This window comes from Vipera berus (assembly GCF_964194415.1).
Source record: "Vipera berus genome assembly, chromosome: W".
NCBI classification, from domain to species: domain Eukaryota; kingdom Metazoa; phylum Chordata; class Lepidosauria; order Squamata; family Viperidae; genus Vipera; species Vipera berus.
In genome coordinates, this window is record NC_138210.1 from 52,722,216 (window position 1) to 52,741,438 (window position 19,223).

Below are 19,223 nucleotides of genomic sequence, written 5' to 3' on the forward strand. Positions count from 1 at the left end.
GCAGCCCCATGTAGAGAGCATTACAGTAGTCTATACGGGAGGTAACGAGTGCGTGGGTGACTGTACGTAGGGCATCTCGGTCCGGAAAGGGGCTTTGCTTGTTGGAAGCTAGTTGGGAAGGTTATAAATGTTATCCCATGACCCCGGGACACTGCAACTGTTATAACATATGTGCTAGTTGCCAAGCAACCAAACTCCGATCACGTGACCATCGGGATGCTGCAACAGTTGTAAGGGTAAAAACCAGTCATAAGTCACTTTTTTCGGCACCACTGTAACTTTGAATGGTCACTAAACAAGCAGTTGTAAGTCAAGGACTCTCTGTACAGTATTACATTCACTATGGGATATCTTCCCGGAATGCAAGGAAAAGCATCACATCACTTCAGCGTTTGCTCTCAGGTAAACTTGCTAAATTCACATTTTGGGAAGCAGAACCTGCCGTCTGGTTCCCCATGAAGGCATCCAAAAATGCCAGCACAGTAGTTATAATAATCCTTCCACATCGTGCAAAACTTCCTGCTCAAATTCCACCCACGAGATAAAAGCAGCTTTTCCAAACCGCAGGCAAGAAGGAAATGCTGAAAAAGGAAGGCTGCAGTTCCAAATAACTGATTGATCTTCTCAGGATCTGCAGCTAATCTGCTAATTTTAAGGTCACAGACGCTCAGCGTTTTTTTTACAGCCCTAAAACCTCACAGCATTTGAAAGCTGTCTGAGTGGTATTTTTCAATACTTTGCCCTAAATAATGACCTTTCGTGCAGTGGGCTTGATCTCTGAGGATGCTACCAGGCTGGCTGTATGCACCGAATTGCATCGTATTTACACACATGGATCTATATATCTACATGTGCACTGGTGTATCTGTATGCGTATCTATTAAAAAAGTCAGCCTCTATCTATCCAGTGCAAAGTGAAGGCATCTCTACTGAGAATTGTGAACTTCAACTCCCAGAATTCCCCAGCCAGCATGGTTGGCTGGGGAATTCTGGGAGTTGAAGTTCACAGGTTTTAAAATGGACAAGGTTGGACACCTCTGCTCTAGAATCTGGGTTTCCCACATTCTTATTGTCCCCACATCCATTGCAACTGTTGGTTTAATTCTTCTGACTTTTATTATCATGACCTTGTATTAATCTATTATTGATTTTAGGGAGGAAGGCAAATCTCTTTATTTCTCCACTACACTATCCATTAGTATATATTCTTAAACCCAAGAAAACAAAACTAACCACCTTCAGTTCTTTGATGCCTAGTCTGAATTTGCTAAGAGCCAGTTGGGATAGTGGTTAGGTCATTATGCTAGTAACCAGGAAACTGTTCAGTTCAAGTCCTGCCCGAGGTAAAACTCTAATACTATTTTGATTTCAGCTGTCATCTATTCCAGTCCTGCCCTTTTAATATTATATTCAGTATACAGCTCAGTAAACATTAGGTTGGGGTGTGCCCTCATTTCATTCCCTTCCCTAAAACCATCCATTTCTCCAAATTCAGTTGTTAGCGTATGTTCTTTTTCCATAAAGAGCTTCTTCATAAGAACAATAATATCTCCCAATAAGTTCAATTAGCCTTACAATAGTTTACATTTTAATATGATCACAATTCTTTCTGTGCCAAGTTTACATCTTGGCTTTTGTATGTATATATCAGTTGTTTGTGGTTAAGTTTTGAAATTATTATTAACACTGATTTATTACTTTTAACTTGTAAATGTTAACGTTTTTTAATTTTGTTTTTAACTGTGCTTTTGGTCATGTTTTATACTTCTTTATTAACTTGTTTGTAAACCGTCCAGAGTCACTTAAGTGAGATGGGCGGTGTAGAAACTTGACAAATAAATAAAAATATTATTCTATGTTTATTATTGTATGTTGCCCAGTCACACTGCCTGAGTAAGGCAGACTTATCCATCCTCCTTATATAAAGAAACATCTTTGCTCTTGTGAAGAAAACAAAGATGAAACTTCTGTTTTATTTATCCTGCATTAGCTCTCTGTTCTAACATTTTTCTGAACCCTGTCTGGCTATTTGGCATTTCTTTCTCAGTACACTGTGTATTCTTCTTTGCGAGTTCTTCATTGAAACTTGACTTCCATGAGGAATTAGTTCAATAATGTGCATACTTTTTTCACATCTCATTTCTTTGGTATGGCTATGTAAGAGAGTATTGGTTGCATGGACTTAATTCACAATGGTTGATAGAGAGAGGTTAAAAATTTTAACTCTCTTTTGAACTGATGATGTTACCTAGTTTGGGTAAGGAAACGTCTGGGAGAAAACAATCAAGCTCAGAGCGCACCAAGGACTCCAAAACTCATTTCTTGCAACTTTACACATTCCATAGTAATTCATCTGAGCTTAGTGATTTATTATTTGATAATAATTTGATAATTTACTTAATTCTTATATGACAATAATTTGACATTAGAGCAATTGTCTATAGTAGCTTATTGTCTAAGAGTTGTCACTGCTTCAATATAACATCTCTCTGCATATGATTCTGTCGTTTCTTTCCTGAAGCATTTTATACTCTAGTACAGGTAGTCCTCAAGTTACAACCATAATGGAGCCTGCCATCATTGCTATAAGACTATGAAGGTTGTAAAATGGTCATGTGACCAATCTGACTTTATGGCCTTTTTTTGTGGAAGCCCTGACTGGATGGTGGGAAATGGAAGGATTTATACTCCTTGCAGACAGCTGGTCATTTGCATCCTTTGAGAAAGTCCACATTTTGGGAAAGAGAGGACCGCTGGTTTGAAAGAGGGGCCAAAGAGGCCATCTATGTCAAAATTTGAACAGCCCTTTCTCCACAGAGGGGGAGGGATCCCCCATCATCTATCTCCAGTCTGCAACACAGTCCTTTCAGCAGCTCCAAGAAGGCTCCACACCCATTTGAACCACTCAGGTGATCCTGAAGACACAGCTAAGCCTCCAGGTAGCTTTAACGACTCGCTAAAAGAAGGCAAATGACCAGCTGTCTGCAAGGAGTATAAATCCTTCCATTCCCCACCATCCAGTCAGAGCTGAAGAAGCTTCTTGGATGAGAAGCGAAATGTCTTCAAAGAAAAAGAAGAAAGTCTAGCTGTCTCATCTTTGGGAAAACTATTCATGTGTTTGTTTATAGATTGTCCTCAACTTATGTCATATCACCCCAGGCACTTGGTCACATTTATGGCCATTTAAAGCATTCTTTGGTTTTGTGACTGCATTTTACAACGGGTTTGCCAAAAACTGACATTTCCACTTTTTGGCAGCGAAGCATTGACTGCTGCAAGAAAAGGCAGTAAAATCAGATCAGTCATGTGACTGAACTGATTTGAGACCGTCACGATTTAAAACTGTGATGGGCAGGCACCATTAAGGTCGTAAGTTGAGGACTACCTGTATTATGACCATTAGTTATACTCCTGTCCCTCTTTTTTAAGACCCTGACTTCCTACAGTAGAGAGAAATGGCAATACGTGAGCAGAAATCTCAATGTAAGCAGCAGATAACATCCTTTAGCTGCCCTACAGAGGGAAGCCAACAGAAGACAGTTTTATGGAGCAGGGGGATTGTCCCGTCGCAAAAGGGGGGGTCCACATTTTCCCAATATTGGGGCCATTCCTGACAAAGGACTCTGGCTGCTGCTTTGAAGGGGAAGGAAAGACCTGAGGGATCACTAACAAGGAATCAAGTACTCCTAACTACATTTGCAGCTCCTTTGAGCAATAAACCGTGTAGCAATAGCACTTAGACTTATATACCACTTCACAGTGCTTGACAGCACTCTTTAAGCAGTTCACAGAGTCAGCCTATTGCCCCCAACAATCTGGGTCCTCATTTTACCGACCTCGGAAGGATGGAAGACTGAGTCAACCTTGAGCCAGTCAGAATTGAACTGCTGGCAGTTGGCAGAATTAGCCTGCAATATAGCATTCTAGCCACTGCGCCATCTGTCGTGGTATTATTTAATTCAAAATTTATTTACTATTTAATTCAAGATTTATTTGATATATTTGTAGGGCCTTTAAAGGCTATGCAACCTCAAAAGGTGGTTGACACGTTACTAGAATTAAGTCATAGGGCAATAGCCTAAAATACACAGTCCATAGAAAAGAACTGAACAACTGGACTCAAACTTCCAGATAAAGTTTGCCAGCTGATTCATGCAGATGTTCAAAAGCAGAGAAGCTACAATAGAGATCTGAGGCAAAGTTCAATGACTTTTCCTCAGTCACTGGTATCTCACCTTCTGGTTATCTGAGGAAATTTCATTAGATTTTTTATATTGATAATGATGATAACTTTATTGTCACTTTGAATGTACACCAATCGGCATACATATAGGGGTGAAAGAATCTCCAAAAGCCTGGTTCTGACTGAATGAGCTTTATTTTTATTGATTTAAAATCACATTTACGTGGCTGTCCCCCTCACAAGAAGCAACTCTGGGTAGCTTTGTCACAAGTTATAAGAAATATATGGGGTGGGGGTCCAGAAATAACCTGGATCCAGAAATAACCTGGATCAAAAATGAGGGTAAAATCCCACAGTAGGAACAATGATGAAAGGATTCACACACACCAGTACATCTGAACTAACCAGAAGAAGGATAGACAAAGCAGCTGTTTCCTGCAATAATTTTACTCCTTCCTTGGACATTCCTTATCATGGTACCTTACTAAACAGATAATAGAACTACAGAACTTGCTGAACTCACAAATCATATTAAATACTAAATCACATTAATGATTTGCATGTGAACCACAACCCACTGTGGTTTACAGCTTTAGTTACAGTATGCCATTAAATCCTACTAAAATCCCAGTGATTTAATAACCCCAGGTTAAAGTTTCCCACATCACATTTTGCAACCTACACTGCATGCCCAAAGAATGCCACTGAAATTGCAAAGCAATTTTCATGCAATGCAACTTTTTGTAGCTCTACCACAAGATCAGGAGACAGGTGCTTAATTCCTATACAGGGAGTCCTTGTCTTACCACCATTCGTTTAGTGTCCATTGGAAGTTACAAGGGCATTGGCTGAGGAATTCTGGGAGTTGAAGTCCACAAGTCATAAAAGGGCCAGGTTTGAAGACACCTAATTTATATCCTCCTCAACAGATCAGCAGTTTTACTTAATGAAGTGCAGTTATTACTCAGAAAAAAATTGTGTTTTTCTCCACCCTCCACCTAATATGATGTGCACAACCAACAACGTCTCCACTTCTGGTTTCTTTTCCCAAATGCCTGCTCCAAATAAATTGGCATCACCATCTCTTGCTTAGGCTGATAGGCCAATAGGTCTGAATAACGTTGCAGCCCAAACGTCATTGTCCCTGAACCCACCAATAAACTCAAGTCCCAATATACAAAGCAAGAGCAAAGAGTTTTATGGATCGATACCCACGGATTCAGCAATTCTTCCAAGGACAGAAGATGCACAATAGATGCAAACCCTTCAAACGTTGGCAGCAACTAGTAGCTCTTAATGGGACAGAAATGGAAGCTCTCCTGGAGACTCTGAGAATACCATGAATAATGCATTGGATTCAGGGCAAATCAATTTGATCACCCTCAAGTAACTGAACTATCCCCATGTATTATATAGAGACTATTTAATTATACTGATCCCCATAGACAATATGATTAAATACGATTGAATTTAAGTGCTGTTTCCTCTTCATTCTGGCACTGCCCACCTCTTTCCTGCTGGCCTCTGCTATTTTTCTGCATGCCACACAAAGATCAAGAACGATCCTTGTGGAGTGTGTTTGGAGACTAGAGAAAGAAGATGCAAACAGCCCTTCTTGCAGCATTCTTTCCACCCAAATTCTGCTTTATGCTCTATAAATACAGGTAGTCCTCATTTAATGACTATTAGTTCAGTGACTGCTCGAAGTTATGATGTTGCTGAACAAGTTGTAGCTATGAATAGTCTTCAAAGCTCCAATAAATCCAGTGGTCACATGATCGTCATCTGGCGTTGTGACTCAGTGTCAGCCTGTGGTTTCGGCAGCTGAGTTGGACAATTCTGAAGAGGAGGAGGGGTTTGGAGAGCCTTTGGTGTTAGAGGGAGGTTCTGATGCACCACAGAATTCTCAGCCAGGCCCCTCCCGTCTTGTTCCTCCTCAGACCCAGGTGTGTGAGCATGAAAGTTTGGAAAAAGACGATCCACAGCTAGCTCTGTTCAGGGACGCTAGAAGCAGGAGGCAATGTAGCAGAACTGAGCAGAGGAAAGCAATGAGGCAACTCAGGAGAAGGCAATGAGAAGCCACGCCTTGGGACTGCTGTTAAAAGGGGAATGCGTGGGAGGTGCTGGTTGCTGAAGGCAACCGTTTGAACAGCTTCTGATAAAGTCTTGGTCTGTATTTGTTTAACTTTTGTTTGAACTTTTTCGTTTAGCTTTTGCAAATAAATTTGGTTGGATTAGTTCCAGCCTATTGTTTATAAAAAGGGGTTGTCCCTGACATTCCAACAGGGCCGGTCGTAGGCTGGAACAGAACATCTGAGGACCCAGATTGTTGGGGGCAATAAGATGACTATGTAATAATGCCGCTTGGGGGGGGGGGGAAAGCCCTAATAAGCAGGCATATACATAGAATGAAGGCTATTGCTAAGCACATTGGTTTGTGCTTAAATTGTAAGCCGCCCTGAGTCTTCGGAGAAGGGCGGGATATAAATGGGATTAAAATAAATAAAAAAATAAATCTGGGCACTCGGCAACTGGCTTGCACTTATGACAGCTGCAGCATCCCAAAGCCAAAGGATTGCCATTTGGGCAACCTTTCCTCTCAACCAAAGTCAATGGGGAAGCCTGTGGGGAAAGTCACAGGTTGTTCCAGTAGGGTGCTCGCGCTCTCCCCAAGTCTTGCAGCACTTTGCTAGTTACCTAACATCCTCCCCTGCCTGACAGCAGCCATTACTTGTTTGCTGTCCAAACCATTTAAAGGTAAAGGTAAAGGTTCCCCCGCACATACGGGCTAGTCGTTTCCAACTCTAGGGGCCGGTGCTCATCTCCGTTTCAAAGCCAAAGAGCCAGTGCTTGTCCGAAGACGTCTCCGTGGTCATGTGGCCGGCATGACTAGACGCCAAAGGCGCACAGAACACTGTTACCTTCCCACCGTAGTGGTCCCTATTTTTCTACTTGCATTTTTTACGTGCTTTCGAACTGCTAGGTTGGCAGAAGCTGGGACGAGTAACAGGCGCTCACTCTGTTACGTGGCACTCGGGATTCGACCCGCCAAACTGCTGACCTTCTGATCAACAAGCTCAGTGTCCTAACCCACTGAGCCACTGCGTCCCTTCCATCATTATAATGCTATAATTATAAGCTGAGTTATTTGGCACTTTGTAAGTAACAATCGATAGCCCTTTTTTTTCTTTCAGCATGCACAGGTGTTGCTTTCCATCCAGCAAGCTTCAACACAGTTGTGTCTTCATGTAATTCAGTTCACATTCTTGACATATAAAATGTATCTACAATACAGCTTTTTCTGCTTTGCTGCACGGATTTTAGCTTAGAGGGGAGATCAGCCCCCAGGGTTTGTTTCTGTTTTGATTATATGTACAGGGGGAAAAAATACCAATTGACTATTATTAAACTATTGTTTTCTTCTCCTCGCTTCATCTTCCATGGACCTTTTCCAACTGGGCTGCTTAGTTTTTTCTTTTTCTTTTTTCTTCAGCTTTTTTCTTTGCTTCAGTTGAAAAACATAACATTGGTACAGAAGCAGGGCTGACAGATTTCCTGTCCATGGAAATGATAGACTGAAAGAGCCTGCAGGTTGAATTCCTGGTGCAACACAACCCTTTAGATTTTAACCGGTCCCACAGAATCTTCTGGATGAGGAGAACAGAGCAACACTGTCTAAGCCAGCAGTAGGCAACCTTGGCTCTTTTATGACTCATGGACTTCAACTCCCAGAATTCCTGAGTCAGCTATGCATAGCTGACTCAGGAATTCTGGGAGTTGAAGTCCATGAGTCATAAAAGAGCCGAGGTTGCCTACCCTTGGTCTAAGCAAACAAGTCTAAGAATCTGGAGAATGTATGAACATTCATAAGATAAACAATAAAAGTTGCTTAGCATCATTTAAAGCAGGGCTTTTCAACCAGTGGTACGGGTACCACCTGTGGTACATTGGCACCTGGCAGGTGGTACGCAACCATCCTAGAAAAGTGGTAGCGGGGGAGGGGAATGAGCTGAACCGGTGGCAGCCGCACAAGGCTGAGCGAGAGATGGCTGGAGCTGCAGGGCTGTCAGGGTTCAGCGGAAGCGCCAGGATCAGCGCTAGGATCCAGCTGTAGCTCGGCGCTGATCCTGGCGCTTCTGAGCCCAGAAGAAGCGCCGATCAGCTGCAATGTTGCAGCATCTCCAGGGTCTTGTGATTTACATTCAAATGATTGGCAACTGATTCATATTTATGATGGTCACAGTGTCCCAGGGTCATGTGAAATGACCAAACCTGCTGCAACCACCCAGCAGACGGGGGAATAAAAACCAAACACCCCCCACCCCACCCCTGCTGCCAATCTTCAACAGAAATGCTCACAACAATGAAAACCTCGGACAGGAAGAAGAGTGCTGCCGGGCGGGCAGGCAGGTGTCTTGCTCGGCTGTGGCTTGGGGGGCACTTTTTTCAGTGCCATTGTAACTTCGAACAGTCACTAAGCGAACTGTTGTAAGTCGAGGACTACCTGTTCTTCATCACTTTTTTTCCTTTTTTTTTGGTCATCAAGTTTTTGACCCCTTGCTAGGTGACTGGTGGTACTTGGATGTTGCCCAATCCTAAAAGTGGTACAATGGGTGAAAAGGTTGAACAGCCCTGATTTAAAGGAAGCACCCAAAGCACAAATCACACACTGAGGAGGAAACCTGCGTAGTGTGTTTTCCCTGCTAGTTCCATAAAACAACTAACCACTTCACGAAAACAATTAATCGTGTAAATCTTCTAGCAGTAAATGTATTCAGCCACCCCTCAGCAATGGGTAATGCATCATACAGAAATTCCTTGAACTGAAATGAACGAGGGAAACTGTGTGCTTTCAGACAAATTCCCTTTTAATACAGGCCCTCCTATGCAGTGTTCAGCACTTCCTCTGCAGTTTTTTAATTGCTGGTACAGCTGTCTGTGTTTAATGCATCATCATCATCATCATCATCATCATCATCCCTTAGAAAGCCTGCTCTTTTTCACGGTACACACAACTCTGAAAGCAAGCACTTCTGTTCCAAGGGGGCATATAGTTCTGTACAAAAAAAGTACTGCATCTTATGGTGCAGCCATTATTTTGACTTGGTTCTTGAGAATTTGTCTTACAATCAGCTAATTCCTGACTTCTTGTGTGCAAAGCCAGATGCAAAAGGAGGAGAGAATGCTGTATTTGTATGATGTTCTTTGTTAATAAATAAATAAATAAATCACCCACTAGTTTTAGCTAGTGCTGAATCAGGCACTCGTAGGCTAGAGCATGGTTGTGATTTGTGATGTCCCAGAGACCATTTGATCTTGCCGTGAATAGGCTCTGATTAGACCAGGGGTAGGCAACCTTGGTTCTTTTATGACTCGTGGACTTCAACTCCCAGAATTCCTGAGCCTGGCTGAGAGTTGAGGTCCACGAGTCATAAAAGAGCCAAGGTTGCCTACCCCTGGATTAGACAGAACTGGGCAAATTTGGCCCCTTTACAGCCTGTGGACTTCAACTCCAAGAATTCCTGAGCCAGCCACATTGGCTCAGGAATTCTGGGAGCTGAAGTCCACAGGTCATAAAAAGGGCCAAAGTTGTCTACTCCTGGGTTCGAGGTTAGACACTCAGCCACTTTGGGGACAATTTTCCCTACAATTGTCTATGGAGATTCTCAGTCATCCAGGTCATAGCTATCTCAAAGGTGTTTCCCCCCCCCCCCCCAAAAGGCAACTGGACTCTTTTTTCCCTTGAGGAAGTAGTTTTGCTTCTCATCCAAGAAGCTTCATCAGCTAGGACTGGGGGGTGGTGGTGTGGAAGGATAGGTTCTGACAGGATGGTGGGAGGGGGTTGGAAGGATTATATTACTTTGCAGTCATCTGGCCGTTAGCACTCTCTCTGAGAGCTGTTGAGGCCACTTGGGGGTTTATTGCATTTGATAAAGGTATTTAAAGCCTGCAATCTCCTCTTGGGAGTTAGAAGCTTTTGAATCTCCTTGAACTTTTGTAATTTCAGAGGCACAGCTCTAACTCAAGTAATCATTCAACTATTAGTATTGCCCCACATCATACTTTGATTCTGTAACCAATACTGAGGCCTTCATAGCTTTTAATTTTATGTGCTGTTTACAGGCAGGCCTTGACTTACTACCACAACTGAGTCTGCCAAATACAGTCATCATGGTTGCCAAGTGAGTTATCACACGACCAACCCCATTTTGCAACTTTTGCAATGATCATAAAGCAATTGCCATGGTTATTAAGCAAACCCATTGTTTGCTATGGGGTGATTTTGCTGGAAACCAAAAATAAATGTTGGATTTCAACAAAAAATGTAGTAAACTGCAGTCACATGACTGTGGAATGCCACAATTGGCAAAAACGTAGGCTGGTTGCCAAGTGGCCAAAACGTGGTCACGTGGACTGGATTGTAAGTATCTTTTAGGAGACCATCTTTAACTTCAAATGTTTCTTGACTGACAGGTCATAAATAAAAGACTACCTCTATTCTATTTGACTTTCCCTGCCCCTTTGTTATACATTGAATAAGCTGTTGTAAATTGTGCTGACAAATAAGAATACTCAGTGAAGAATCACTATTAGTCTGATATTCTTTAATCTAACACAATATATTTTGTATTCTTTAGAGTTGCTGTGCTGATTGGAAATTACAAAAGTGAATTCAACACAGTTGAATTCAGAGCTAGAGCTTGTAAGCAAGTTGCTCAACATAAACGGATCTTCTCCTTCAGGTTTCCATGTACACAAATTGCAAGTTAAACACATTTCAGTGTGGGACATGTAGCCATTGCAGCACTTGACTCCATACTTTCCAGGACATTTATGCTCACATTTTAAACAGAAAGTTCATTCGGTTGGCAAAATATACCCTTAGACTGTTAATAAGATAAAAGGATAAACAGACAGGTATATATTCTCTGGGACGCGGTGGCTCAGTGGATTAGGACGCTGAGCTTGTCAATCAGAAGGTCGGCAGTTTGGCGGGTCAAATCCCGAGTGCCGCGTAACAGAGTGAGCGCCTGTTACTCGTCCCAGCTTCTGTCAACCTAGCAGTTTGAAAGCACGTAAAAATGCAAGTAGAAAAATAGGGACCACTACGGTGGGAAGGTAACAGCGTTCCGTGCGCCTTTGGTGTCTAGTCATGCCAGCCACATGATCATGGAGACGTCCTTGGACAAGCGCTGGCTCTTCGGCTTTGAAACGGAGCACCGGCCCCTAGAGTTGGAAAAGACTAGCACGCATGTGCGGGGGAACCTTTACCTTTATATATTCTCTTCTAGCACAGGGGTCCCCAACCCCGTTCCGTGGACCGGCACCAATCCGCAGCATGCCAGCAACTGGGCTGCACAAACAAGTGAAGCCCCCACCCATGGGATGCAGGCAGTATGCAAAACCAAACCCCCTCTGGTTGGCAGAAAAACCTTTCCCCACGGCACCGATCCTTGGTGTCCAAAAGGTTGGAGGGCCTCTGTTCTAGCAGACAAGAGTAAAAATGGAAGGAGGGTTTTTTTAAAAAACAACAAAAACAAAACAAAACATGACATTTCCAGCACTCAAAAGTGGTCAGGGAGAAGAAAGATTTAATACAATGTAATCTGAGGAGGCCTTAGCTTCACTACTTTTGAATTCTGATGGGAGTTGCCTTCCATTATACAAAGGCAGGTCAACACAGCAATAATTTTATTCAAATGTGCTGTACTTATTAGGAAAGCCACAACTTGCTTCCATCTCAGTTACCACACACTTCAAAACCTAGCAACTCCTTGGAATGCAAGTCTGCATCTTTCCAGGGCATTCCAACATCATGGATTTGTAGATTGGGAGGTTAATCTACTCTGTAATCTCAGCAATGTGAAAGTAAGTTTGCAATAGCTGAAGACAACAGAGATAGGAGATTTATATTCTCTAGGTCAAGAGTTTATATTAATTTTGACTTTTTTAACTAAAGATTGACACCTCTGCCAGCAGGCATACTCTAAGCTGACGTTCAGTTTTTCAGATATCTCGTAAAATTATGTGGCAGGTCTGCACAATGCCGTATTTATTAAATTTATATGCCATCCATCTCACTGCTAAGCCATTCTGGGGGTTCTCCTACATTTAACCACCACCATCCCGACACTTTTATTCTTTACCATCCAGAAAATCATCCTATCAGGCTAAGGACTTGTTATGAACTCTCTCCCAATAAGTTGATTTCATTTTTTTTTAAAAAAACAGACCGATAAACACACCAGCACCCATTTGACTTGTAGCCCACAACAATACAGTTTAAGGAAGGCCATAGAAACAGATAGCATTTGCCATCTCTCCAGGTGAGAAGCAATGCTCCCCAATACAGGGCACCCCTTACCTGTTTCACTTGAAATTGGAATCCCCAACACTAGGCACTTGATGGCAGCTGCCCATTTTTCGGCAAGAGCCTGGTTTTCCTTGTAGCGCTCTGCTCCGTCCACTTGAAAGGTCTTTGCAATCCGCTGCCGGGCCCGTCCTGAGCCCACCGCCACCTTTTTTTTCTTCAGTGGATAGGCAAAGATGCAGAAGAATGCCGACTGGTTTGCTACTGTATGACTGCGCAGTGTGTGGCAACCAACCACATCTATCAGCCGTATCATGGTCCGTTGATCAGTGTCCGGCTTGGGTACTAGGCGCTGGATATGCAGTTCAGTCCGGGTGAGGCTGAGGGCATAGCGGATGCCCTTAGGGGGGTAGGCTCCAAACTCCCCATGGAGGATGGCCTCAGAACCTTCTTGACAAGGCTTTAGTACCAGGTTCATCTTGTCACGGAACCACACTTTGCAGTTGTGCTTTAATACCTGTCAAACAGCTGGTTCCAACCCATCACTACTTAACCTCCTTTTTCACCACTCCTCCCATCACCCAAGATGTGAAAAGCAGGATTTAAAACCTTTCCATTCACACAGATTTTCCTTAGGTCAGCTGAGTAGCTGACGCAACTTACTTTTACCAAGAAACTTGCTTCCTCACTAGAGCTTCTTAAGCATTTTCAAGACTTCATTGCTCTTTTATTGAGCAAGAACCTTTGTCTCAAGGAAATGAAATAAGAGGAAATTTACTGCCAGTACATACTCCCTAATTTTTCTGAAAAATGTCATCCAAATTCTAGAGGAATGAACACAGACCTGTCTGACCCTAACACTAGGGTTAATAAGTTTGAAGGGAGGTTTTTCTTCGCAAAACAAGTGCTTCTTCAGAAACATATGTAGAAAATCTTGTTTTCAGCATGATTTCACCTTTAGATAAAGTGTTTCAATATTTAACTAGGAAGCTGTCCAACCTGTAAAAATCTAATCAGACCCACCTGGCTACAAAAACATTCTATTTTTTTTACTAAACTCTTTTCCTTCCCTTTTACAAGTCTGCTTCCCAAAACTTCAGAGAAGGGAGAAGAACTTCAGTTAAAAATTAAACAATAAAAAAATATTGATCTATTTAGGGGACACTCAGGAATGAAAAATACCAAAAAAAAAGTGGGGTGTGTGTGTGTGTGTGGAGTTTGGAAAGAGAATGCAGACACCCTTCATTCTACCCTTCAACTAGCGGCAAGGAGAAATGAAAAACTTTTATTAAGCTTTGTCAACCTAACTCAACTGTTTTCACTCCCTAGGTTTAGAAAAAAAATAAGTTTCTCACAAATGTTCGCAAGAGCGTGTCATCATAAAAGGGGGGGAACAGGGAAAAGCTCTTTACTAAAAAAAAAGTGGAGGAGGGCAACAGAGCTGATCATTATTACACACACACACACACAAATATACATTTATACTGGGAGGGGGAGGACGTTTGAGATAACCCCCCCCCGAAAGGATCCTATTCCCCTCTCACCGGGCACGCTTTGTCCAAAAAGCCAGATGACCTTAGGAAGGAATCTGTGGGGAGGAGAGGGGGAAAGAAGGAGAAGCTCCCGGGCACTTCTGAAGGTCTGCCCACCCCTAACAACCTCCAATCTTCAGCATCTCTCCCCCATTTTTTTCCACGCCATCCCCCTCTTTGCTCGACCCCGGCTCTCCTTCTCGCTTTCCGAGCCCGGTTCTCGCCTCTGCTCTGAGCTGCACACTGCCTCGCATGTTAGATCGGGAAGTGTTCCTTTTCTACCTGGGGAAGAAGGATGAGCAATGGGGTGGGGAAAGCTTTCTCCCTCCCTATCAGAGGTCAGAAAATCGTGGTAGTCCCGCCCCTCAACGGCACTCTCCTCGGACATTGGTGAGTGGCTTTGCCGTATTGACGACAGCAAAGGTATAAAGTAACAAACCGGCCATCTTAATTAAGGGATAGGCGCCAGCGAAGGGGTTCAAGTTATGAAAGAATGTTGAGTCCTTAAAAGTGCTAACGAAAGAGGTTTCTTTCAGCGATGATAGGTTTTGCTGAGGGGAGAGGGACAATTTTGAGCTTTGGGCAAAATCAAGGGAGAGAGAAATTTCCAGCTTCCTCCATCTTTACTAAGTGAAATAAACGCAGACTCTTGTCTCGAGAAGAGGGACGTGGTGGCGGCCATTTTGGATCAGGGCAATCTCATCCTTCACAGCCCATTCCCTGGCCTAGAACATTAAAAGTTAGGGAAAGTTCTGTATGCGTCACGTAGTGTCATCCATTTTGGATATGGGCAAAACGTGGCACCTTCACCTCGAATTTTTCTTATGCAACGCAAGCCTTGATTGGCTGCTTTTCATCTTAGACACTAAAAAGAGCCACTTTATAGGCCACTATGGGAAGACTTTCACTCCACAATTGGCATATAATTAATTTAAATATACAATGTACAGTCTCTACACACCATACCTATTCATATTATTACACACTCAACAGAAAGAAAGTGGTATGCAGTAAATTTGCTTATATACATATACAAGTAGTGCTTTTTAGACATCAGAATTGGGACTTAGTCATTAAGCAGAGCAGTCACTAGACCTACGAAGATTATATATATATGAGGACAGATTGCAAAGTTACTTTTCATCAGTTATAACTAAATGAGGACTGCCTATATAAAAGTATTAAAGCCAAAAATAATCTGCTAAAAGCAATTTAAAAGATTTCGTAGTTTTTCTAGACGCACAGGGGTAGGCAACCTCGGCTCTTTTATGACTCATGGACTTCAACTCCCAGAATTCCTGAGCCAGCATAGCTCAGCATAGCTGGCTCAGGAATTCTGGGAGTTGAAGTCCATGAATTCACTACTCCAAAGGAAAATATATTCCACCCTTAAATATAATTCTATATATTTCTTTTATACCTAGTGTGGGAAGTCAGCTCCCCAGAGAAGGAAATATTAAAAGGGCAGGAAAATATATTTCCTAAAAGGATCTTAAAGAGACAGAAAAAGCATGCCCAGGTTTTCTTAATAGCCCCAAGTCTCCCTCCCCCAAGTGGAAACCAACTCTATAGAAATGCAGATGTAAACCATTCAGGAAGGTTGAAGCTAAGAAGACTTCAAACTTCTAAAATCTACATACCCCTGCCCCAGGGAGGTGGGCTGGGACAGACAACCAGCAAGAATCCTAGAGTGGCACACCTAGGCTCAGGACAGAATACGTGACAAAGGAAATGTTGTTGTTGTTAGCTGCGAAGTCGTGTCCGACCCATCGCGACCCTATGGACAACATTCCTCCAGGCCTTCCTGTCCTCTACCATCTTCTGGAGTCCATTTAAGCTCACGCCTACTGCTTCAGTAACTCCATCCAGCCACCTCATTCTCTGTCGTCCCCTTCTTCTATTGCCCTCGATCTTTCCCAGCATTAGGCTCTTCTCCAGCGAGTCCTTCCTTCTCATTAGGTGGCCAAAGTACTTGAGTTTTAGCTTCAGGATCTGGCCTTCTAAAGAGCAGTCAGGATTGATCTCCTCTAGGACTGACCGGTTTGATCGCCTTGCGGTCCAAGGGACTCGCAGGAGTCTTCTCCAGCACCACAGTTCAAAGGCCTCAATTCTTTGGCGCTCAGCCTTTCTTATGGTCCAACTTTCACTGCCATACATTGCAACTGGGAAGACCATAGCCTTGACTATACGCACTTTTGTTGACAGGGTGATGTCTCTGCTTTTTAGTGTGCTGTCTAGATTTGCCATGGCTTTCCTCCCCAGGAGCAAGCGTCTTTTAATTTCTTGGCTACAGTCCCCATCTGCAGTGATCTTGGAGCCCAGGAAAATAAAATCTGTCACTACCTCCATTTCTTCCCCATCTATTTGCCAGGAATTGAGAGGGCCAGATGCCATGATCTTGGTTTTCTTAATGTTAAGTTTCAACCCAAGTTTTGCACTCTCCTTCTTCACCTGCAACAAGAGGCTCTTTAGTTCTTCTTCACTTTCTGCCATTAGAGTGGTATCATCTGCGTATCTTAGGTTGTTGATATTTCTTCCGGCAATCTTAATTCCAACTTTTGATTCATCTAGCCCTGCCTTTCTCATGATGTGCTCTGCATATAAGTTAAATAGGCAGGGCGACAGTATACAGCCTTGCCGGACTCCTTTCCCAATTTTGAACCAATCAGTGGTTCCGTGTCCAGTTCTCACTGTTGCTTCTTGACCCGCATATAGGTTTCTCAAGAGACAAATAAGATGGTCTGGTACTCCCATCTCTTTAAGAACTTGCCACAGTTTGTTATGATCCACACAATCAAAGGCTTTAGCATAGTCAATGAAGCAGAAGTAGATGTTTTTCTGGAACTCCCTAGCTTTCTCCATGATCCAGCGTATGTTGGCAATTTGATCTCTAGTTCCTCTGCCTCTTCGAAATCCTGCCTGCACTTCTGGTAGTTCTCGATCCACATACTGCTGAAGTCTAGCTTGTAGGATTTTAAGCATGACTTTACTAGCATGAGAAATGAGTGCAATGGTGCGATAGTTTGAACATTCTTTGGCACTGCCTTTCTTTGGAATTGGAATGTAAACTGATCTTTTCCAATCCTGTGGCCATTGTTGAGTTTTCCAAATTTGCTGGCAAATTGAGTGTAGCACTTTTACTGCATTGGACAAAGGAAATACAAACCTTGAAACAGGAAATAACTCCAGACGATAGAGTCCAGGGGGTATAAAAACCCACTACCCACATGTGCTCAGTCTTTCTTTTCCTGTTGGATCCATCTTTCTGTCTGCCTTTCCTCTGCAGTAAGCTACAACCTTCTTCCCAAGCAGTTGCCATGTTTATTCCCCGCTTGGAGGAACCATGATGGAGACTTTTCTTCCTACACTAGTTAACAGGCTTCCATGAATAAAAAAGACACTATGATAGATTCTTCTTCTGTATTTAATGTATTAACAGATTTATACCATCAGATTGATGGGCTGGATGCCAAAACAAAGCAAAATTATGGCATACACTCAGTGGCGGGATTCAGCCAGTTTGCACCACTTCGGCAGAACCGGTAGCTATTTTTTTTATTGCCCAGGCCCAGAGTGTACTTCTGGAAGCGGCATCCACACAGAACTGGTTGTTCACATGTTTGAATCCCACCATTGCATACATTTGAAAGGAGATCAGGAAGACTGTAATTGAGGAGTTTGTCTGGCAAGAATATGCACAAAGCTTGTAACAATTCTGGATGGTTAGAAAGCTGATAAAAGTAACAGACTTAGGCACCTTGCAAGCTCAGAATAGGGATGGCTAGAGGCCAATAGAATAATTGTTAGATCATTATTGAAATGTTTATTAGATGATATCCCACCTTCTCCTTAGTGAAAATGTATAAAGCTTTCTTAATTCTGTGGTTCGAGGTTCCTTGGCATTTTGGCCAGGATCCCTTTTCTTGGAGAGCTTCAATAAAACAAAAACTACACCTCATGTCTGGTGTACTTCATTGGCCTCAGCACCAGGCTCAGACATGAATTGGGGACAAGAAGATAGTGTTTTTATTTTGCATATACCTATATAACTATGTTCAACACAAAATAAAAATACCTCAATAAAATTGATACATCACTTGTAAAACATCCAAAATTTGTACAATAATTACAGTGTAAGCTCACAACTAAAATATATAGACTTAGTAAACTGTAGGGCCCATATTCTTTTTTTCTTCTTCTGTTCAACTGTGCTCAATTCTCAGAAACTTCCTGGACAAGCCTCTTCATTTTTTTTGACAAAGTTTTTCAGAAGTCGCTTGCTCTTATCTATCTCATTATCTAGCCTGATGAATTCACAATCAAGTAATTCCGGATGGTAAATAAATCTTTTATTCACAGAAGTCAGTTATGCATGCACATAGCAACAAGGGCACCTAAAACAACACTGAGCACCTACGGAAAGATATATTGTTAACATAAACAGAAATTAGGCATATTAAGATCAGGTGATGGACCAGGTATCAGCTGACTAACAACTGTTCTTAAAGGCATAATCCTCATATATCACCACTAATACTTAAAGGACTGTGGTGGTAGAAAGGTTATGAGCATTATGTGCTCTGTGGCAAATAATCAGTGTTGAAAGAAAGGCAAATGGCTGTATCCAATGAACATGTCTAATGAGAGACAGTTTGGTCTAGCGCAGGGGTAGGCAACCTTGGCTCTTTTATAGCCATAGCTGACTCAGGAATTCTGGGAGTCAAAGTCCATGAGCCATAAAAGAGCCGAGGTTGCCTACGCCTGGTCTAGTGGTTAAGACACAAGCTAGAAACAAGAGTGTGAATTTTAGTCCCACCTTAGGCGTGAAAGCTGGCTAGGTGACATTGGACAAATCAGTAGGAGATGGTGAGTTCTAGTCTCACCTTAGGCATGAAAGCTGGCCAAATGACTGGGCAAATCACCAGGAAACTGAGTTCTAGTCCTGCCTTAGGCATGAAATGGGCTGGGTGGCTTTGGGCCAATCACCTTCTCTCAATCCAACTCACCTCACACAGTTGTGGGAAAAATAGGAATGGGGAGTATTGTGTTGGTTTGCTGCCTTGAGTTATTTATAAAAACAATAAAGGCAGAAATAAATATAAAAACATGCTTTTGCCTGCTTATCTGACAGGTGGGTATATCAGTACAAATATAAAAGTAAGTTGAAAGCCAGGTGAATGAGGTGTGTAAGAAAAGT

General features: G+C 42.6%; 1 protein-coding gene across 1 annotated transcript in view; it reads right to left on the reverse strand.

The window, feature by feature from the left end:
- LOC308676135 (sphingosine kinase 2-like) overlaps positions 1–13,173 on the reverse strand; it is a 32,527-nt gene extending 19,354 nt beyond the window's left edge. The window contains exon 1 of the mRNA XM_081341871.1: positions 12,549–13,173. Within this exon, the coding sequence (XP_081197997.1) occupies positions 12,549–12,972 (424 nt within the window). The 5' untranslated portion in view covers positions 12,973–13,173. The remainder of the gene's footprint in view (positions 1–12,548) is intronic.
- Between the last annotated feature and the right edge of the window lie 6,050 nt (positions 13,174–19,223).